Here is a 7,500-nt window from a genome sequence, read left to right on the forward strand (position 1 = left end):
CGTGATGGTCGGAGAAGTAAAAGTAATATCAAGGATTGTTTTTGTTGGTTTATTTTAAGTATGAAGATTCCAAGGATGTGATAAACCAGAGGGGAAAAATAAAAGGTTCATAATGTAGCTCTCGAAACGATGACTCAAGAAATATAGTTGGCAATCTACAATACGCATCTGCCCAGTCATACATAAGAAACATAGGAAAAGGTAATAGGTATCATTTTATTCTAGCCAGTGAAGATTCCAAGGACCTGAAAAACCAGAGGGAAAAAAACGTTCATAATGCAGCTCTCGAAACAACGACTTAAAAAATATAGCCAGACAATCAACAATACGCACTTGCCCAATCGTACAGCAGGCAATCAAACTAGTAATTGACGAAAGAATACAAGAGATGACAGGATGATGGAGGAAACCAGCCAGCAGCCAGCAGGAGCATCAGTGGCGTGAAGTGAGGAAGTGAGTGACGTGATGAGACGCGGCCCGTGGGATGAACACATATGGATGACTGACAACCCGCGCCAATTCTCTTGCTTCGAAATCCTGGGCGTAGCAAATGTTCTGAAGAATTGGTCGTTTTTTGCAGTGGTCCGTTGATGCATTACTTCCGCTTCCGTTTGTGTATACTATTGAGGTACCTTGCCTTGCTCGACCTGTCACTGCTTTATTGTTCACTGTGTTGGTACGCGGCTCAAAAACACAGCAATTGACCTTACGTGCGTTCACTTTGTCACCAATTCTGATAGCACAGATCATGTCGCCACCTAACCTTTCGGCGCTAAGGTGTTCACAGTGCGGGGTGCCTTGCCCTGGTCGGCCACTCACTGCCTCACCTTGTTTTGTTGGTTCGCGGCTCAAGGAACCTTCACCGATCAACAAAACATGTCCGGTTAGTTGCCCTATTTGGTTACGAGCAACACACATCATTTGTTTATTAAATTTTTTGTTCTGTGACCCAACTGTTGTGGAGCAGAAGTCAATCAGTCAATCAATCATGTTTACGTAACCCTTTCAATAGAAGACCGTGTTGTTGTCATCCATTAAAATCACACAGGCAGTCAATCAATCAATCAATCAATCAATTAACCAACAAATCAAATCAAATCAACCCTTCTTTACTCAAAATGAGCACAACAATGACAAGTCTCCTCTCTTCCTTCATCTCAGTGCAAACATCAACACAGCAGTCCTGACACGCCTTCATATGTACTTAACGCTTCTAAACAACCCTATACCATACCACTCCAATAACAACCAAGAGAACCAGAATTCCATCAAATATCCAAGACGCCTTGCATGACTATAGCAAAGGGATTACACTCAAGCGTCTTGTACTCGTAACCGAAGCTCCTTGCTGTGAACACAAACATCACTTTTTTCCCCACCCTTTCTTTTCCACTACCTCTAAAGATGCGCTCTGCTCCTGAAAAATATGTTTGTGTCGCTGGTGACCATAACACTGCGATCTTTTCCATCCAATACGTGGCTGGCAGTGCGCTCTATGTTCATATTTACCGTCCCGAGTCCCGGAATGCGTGTGGAGAACGAGCAGGAGAGAGGAAACTGCGAGGGAAAGGAGGAGCAAAGGATGAGCAAAAAATGATCCCAAGGAAAGGGAAGGGAAAGGCAAGGAGGCAAAGGAAAGGACATGGGAGAGGGGATGGAGGAGGGAAGTGAAAGGAGAGCAGGCAGAAGAATGTTAATGAAGGGGGGAGGAGAACGAGGAGGAGGACGTGGAGGACAGAGATCACGTATAGAAGACGACTGGATGGTTAGGAATTGGCGAGGATTGGGAGAATAAGTGCCGTGGAGGAGGAAGGAATGGGAGAAAGAGGAGAATGGGGTGAGGCAAGGGACGTGCAAGGGAGGAAAAATTAGGCACTGCACCATTACCTAACGTCCCAGGCGACACTAAAGAAAACAAACGATGCGACGAAGATAATCGTGCCAACTATATACTACTACTGCAATTCCTTTCCTCGTGTGTGTGTGTGTGTGTGTGTGTGTGTGTGTGTGTGTGTGTGTGTGTGTGTGTGTGTGTGTCCACTTAGCACTTACATTTATTGATGGCGTTCTCCATAGTGCCGGTGGCGTCCACACTTGGCATCTTGCGAGGGCGTCAGGCGCGATAAGGGGCTGGAGAGGCGGTGTCAGCGGGGCTCCAGAGTGTAGGTGGGGATGGAGGCGCCCAAAGTGACTCTCCACACAGGTGTGTCCTGGCCTGCTGGTGGTGCACAGGTGCTGGAGTACAGGATTCCGTCACACTCTCAGTAGCATGTTTGTACTCCCGGCACACACCGTAACCTACACGTGGCCACCTGGACGAGCCTGTCCTCAGCAGGGGCAGGCTCGCGGTGCGGCCACGTCCCAGGGGTTGGCCTGTCCCAAGCCCTCACTGGGTATTCCACGTGAATCACCACCACCACCACTGGTCCGCGCTGCTCTCGTTATGCAAGCAGCACTCACTCGGTGGCCACACGAGGCCGTCACTGGCCATCGCTGGCCAGTCAGAGAGACATGTTACTCGCTCAGGATGGCAAGTGTCCTGCAGTGACCGATACTCGGCTACTGCCTGGAGTTGGCCTGAAGGCGATAATATCCCCACACAGCGTGGCTGTGGCAGGCTGGGAGATGCTAAACGAGTCTCTTTTTGTAGAGGTTCCTCTTTGGCCACAGTTTCCGCTGACTGTCAGTCCCCGACGTGGGGTGCCCGAGGCGTCGGGGCTACACCCACCCTGGGGGAGCGGGTCACCGGGCAACACCGCCCACGCGGACGAGGGCGAGCCTGACTTGCACACGCCACCCAAACCTCCACCAGGTTCTTCAGTATCTTGCAGAATCGATATCAACACATTCCGTCTCCGTCGGCGCCCGTCTCAGGGAGCGACAGGTCCGCTGCACCTTACTCTCACACACACGCACACACGTACACACACAACACGCCTCGTCAGTAAGTTGATCCGGGTGTAATTTGCCTTACGGCTTCCGCTGCTCCCGAAAGCCCGCCTGGTTCACGCCACACTCCTGCTCGCCGGACGCCGCGGCACAGGTAGGTATCCAGGTGGGCATTTAAGTTTCACTCAGCTTCTGAACATCGCCTCGCTAGGCACTGCACACCGCCCCCCCACACACACACACATACATCCTCGGGGGCTGCAGGCCCGGCGTCCTCCCTGCGGCACCAAGCTCTCCAGGGAATACTCCAGGTGGCGCGAGTAGCTGTGTGCCTGGTCGGCAGAGCAGCCGGCGTACACCCGTGCCTGGCCAACGTCCTGTAGACACTAAGGTAAGTTTTCCTTGACTCTGCGAGAGATCCCAACCCGGTGAGGAGAGTTGCCAGTTATTCAATATACACTCATACACAACACACCACCGCCCAGAGCGTGGCCGCGCCGGGCGCCCGCAGAGGATTGTTACCACAGCACAGATCCACCACAGCCTCAGCAGCACACCACGCCGCCATTCAGCCCGGCACAGGAGGGAGTCATGAGCGTCACGAGCCTCGCCATCACCACATTGCGCAGCGCACTCCCAGCCGCCGAACCCGTGCTGGGCTGCCCTCTAAATATAAGGGAGGGGAGGGAGCAGCCCCCAGCTCCACATCGGCTGTCGGTCCCGCTGGTATTAATGACTGTGTGAGAACCACGTGGGAGGAGAACGCCTCACGGCCTCTTCCTCCCGTCACTCCCTGCCGTGGGCCTACGTCCGCCGTGCCGCTGCCCCTCCGTCGCTGCCTAGGCCTACCACCCAGGCACTGCGCCCATCGACCGCCGCCACCACACTACATTGCCCACCCCGCCGGTGCGGAAACTTTGTCGTCACTGCCGCCGCCTGGACACACTTCTGCTTGCTCTCTCTCTCTCTCTCTCTCTCTCTCTCTCTCTCTCTCTCTCTCTCTCTCTCTCTGGAGGCCGGGACAGCAATATTGACAGTGGTTTTATGTCTTAGGTTTTACGAGCAAGTTCTTACACTGAAGTCGTGATGCGGATGCTGCTGCTGCTGAAGCTGCTGGTGGTGGTGGTGGTGGTGGTGGTGGTGGTGGTGGTGGTGGTGGCGGCAAGAATGTTGGTGTCGATGTTAATCGCAACGGCAGTAGTAGTAGTAGTAGTAGTAGTAGTAGTAGTAGTAGTAGTAGTAGTAGTAGTAGTAGTAGTGACAACCAATCCCCTGAGGAACGTTACACAAAAAGATAAATAGGAAACATTGCCGCCAGCCAACCTCCCCTCTCAGACTAACTCACACACATACACACACACACACACACACACACACACACACACACACACACACACAGCCTCCCCGGGTCGGCGGGCAGCACGCACCACCAAGGCTCAGTACAGTAACCTTGCTGCTGAGAATATCAAGATGCAATTACGGTCCCTCCCCTTCCTCTATGGCTGGCACGGCAGACCCGCACCGCACTGCTGTATTTCTGCATTACTGTCATTACACCAACAACACCACCGTCACCACCACCACCACCAACAACAACAATAACAACAATCCTTTCCAAAACAACCAGTGTTCCCTTTCCTGCCACAAGTTAGTGAGCAGGAACCTATGTTCCGCATGGATTAATATAATCATAATACACTCTGTGTGTGTGTGTGTGTGTGTGTGTACACACACACACACACACACACACACACACACACACACACACACACACACACACACACATATATATATATATATATATATATATATATATATATATATATATATATATATATATATATATATATATATATATATATATATATATATATATATATATATATATATATATATATATATATATATATATATATATATATATATATATATATATATATATATATATATATATATATATATATATATATATATATATATATATATATATATATATATATATATATATATATATATATATGAGACCACTTAATGTTTCCAGTGCTGTGGCCCAAGTATCCATCAAGACTGGTGACAAAAAAACAGCACGGTGCTAACACGGGAGTGGCAGGATGACAGTCGTCGCGGCTCACACACCAGAGTCACGGCGCGGTAACAAGCACCAAGCTGAGCGCCGAGCTGCTGCCGCCGCGACTCAATACCACCACCAATTACCTCATAGCGGCCAGGCCACGGTCCGCCACGCCGAGGCTCTTTGCCCCAGCCTGGGAGACACACAGCCGGCCCTGCGCGTCCTGTCTGAGCCAACAAAACGCTACAACGGATGCCATCAACACAACCGCAGCCTTCACTCCGAAGAGATTAATTTCTTTTCGCAACGACAATATTCAGTAATGAAGGAATGAAAACACTGACTGCAAGTCGCAAGGAAATATGATTGTTTTGAAGAAATTCCTTAAGACCCAGGCCTTTATATCACTGTTAAGAAACATTCATTACATCACAAGTCTCTCGCCAGGCTGGGGGGGTGAGGTGATGCGGCAAAACAGTGCCACGTTATTCTTGACATCCAGCATAGCATGGCGTGGTCCGCGAGGCGAGTCCTATGTGGCATGCTGTAAGATCTGATGAATGTGATGACCTAGGCCAAGGTGGGCGGCAAAGAGGCCTTATAAGTAAACACCGATAAAGCCTGGCCGCCCCACACTCGCGGCTTACATCCCCTCATTAAAGATATCAAGATTTCTTAATAGTATACGCAGCTTTTCAGCTTAGTCCTTAGTGCGTGACTCTTGCACCGACGGAAAGCGCATCGCGCTCATCGGTGAGAGCCTGTCCAGCCAGCCCGCCACGTGCACGGGTGAGCTGCACGACGGTCGTCTGCTGGCCCACACCCGCAGGTAATGTCCATATGGCGGGGAAACGCAGCCTCACAGCACCACCACCGTGGGACAGTATTCAATACTATGCAATATTGCAACACTGCCGCCTCCTGCCCCGCCATGACGAGCACAGCGCCACACCATAACAAGGCCAGGAGGAGCAAAGGTCACTCCATGGAGCGTCTGCGTATCAAAAAGTGGTACATCTTGAGTCAGCCATCTATCGGTCTTCATACCTCCTGCCTCTCCACTCCTCCAGCCATCACCTGAGTAGCTGCTTGCACTGCTTCCATTCCTCTGTCTGCCGCACTGCCTGCCACATTCCCAACATCTCCACGTCTTTTCGTAGCAGGATCACTCATCTCAACACAGTGTGGTCGTCCTTCTTGCATCAACACGTCACTCTTACACACTCCAATCTCATCTCAAAACCTCTCCAGGAGCGTGCCTGATGTGACATGGCGCGTCATGAGGCCGCAGAGTTTACATGTGGCGAGACCCGGCCAGCGCTGGGTCACCATAATGAAGCGAGACAAGACAAAGACAGTGACGCGAAAGAATCGTTACCAGTCATGCTCGAAAACAACTTAAGTCTGGCCAGCCTGGCACAGAACAATGCAGGACGGAAGGAGCCCAGTACGCGCTTAAAGGCCACTCGCCTGAGGCGCAGGAAACAAAGCTGCTTAACCACGTGTGGCCGAAGGTCAGGAGGAAGGGGCGAGCATAGAAGTAGCGGAAGGGTGCGGCGGCTCCACGCATGGGGTGGGGCAGGGCGGGGCAGGGTGGCCATGGTGTGACGCCTGAGGAATATACCGAGCAGAGAGGCACTGCAGCCCTGTTTTCAGCCACTCCCTTAGTGACACAATAATAACACTCACTTCACACTATTGCATCCCTCTTGACACGCGAACACCTAACACCGCACAAACACCACCACCAGTTTGGCCAACAACACACCTACAATAAAACCATAACACACAGTCTGGATTTGCCACACTATCAGGAACCAACGCATCACCCACACCACCCCAACCCATCCCACCACTCCCCATGACACACGGAAAACTATACTTATAAAAGTCTGTCACGAAGGGCCGCCATCAAACCTTAATGAACAGCTCGTATACAGCCAGGCGGTGTGAGCGGCGAGGGCGAAGAATTAATTATGGGAAACACCATAAAAAAAAAACCCCAGTGCCTATAAAGCCTCACCCGCGAATAAACCCTTTGATCACAACGCACCCAAACAATGCCGTGTTTACTCTGCCGGACGTCAAAAACAAAGCATGCCTATATTTTTATTTTAACCACACACAACACACAACACACACACACACACACACACACACACACACAGAGAGAGAGAGACAGAGAAGGCAACAGAGGCGCTCTCCTTCACCAGATTCTTCCCAGGAGAACATGACAGAGAGGGGCGAGTCTTGAGTCCACACATCGCTATACTCAGTGCTCTGTGGAGGGCGCCGCGACGACCCGACGGCGCCACGACACAGCGAAGGAAAGAAACGACCCACAGAACGACCACGAGAGAGAGAGAGAGAGAGAGAGAGAGAGAGAGAGAGAGCACATAAAAATATTTGCCATTCACAAAACCAATTACAGGAAAACCCAATAGCTTCGTTACAACTACGTACCATTTTTTTCTCCTATTCGATAACTGGCATCGTGCGTCTCTCTCTCTCTCTCTCTCTCTCTCTCTCTCTCTCTCTCT

General features: G+C 50.7%; 1 protein-coding gene across 2 annotated transcripts in view; it reads right to left on the minus strand.

The window, feature by feature from the left end:
• Positions 1 to 7,500, minus strand: part of LOC123500164 (cytohesin-1-like) — a 226,200-nt gene that overhangs the window by 197,188 nt on the left and 21,512 nt on the right. Inside the window, exon 1 of one of the 2 annotated variants that reach the window (XM_045248869.1) lies at positions 2,053 to 3,273. The exons of the other annotated variant lie outside the window; for it this stretch is intronic. Within the exon in view, the coding sequence (XP_045104804.1) occupies positions 2,053 to 2,101 (49 nt within the window). The 5' untranslated portion in view covers positions 2,102 to 3,273. Of the gene's footprint in view, positions 1 to 2,052; positions 3,274 to 7,500 lie in introns of those variants that run through there. 2 annotated transcript variants of the gene reach the window in all.

Source organism: Portunus trituberculatus, chromosome 50 (assembly GCF_017591435.1).
Source record: "Portunus trituberculatus isolate SZX2019 chromosome 50, ASM1759143v1, whole genome shotgun sequence".
Taxonomy (NCBI): Eukaryota; Metazoa; Arthropoda; class Malacostraca; order Decapoda; family Portunidae; genus Portunus; species Portunus trituberculatus.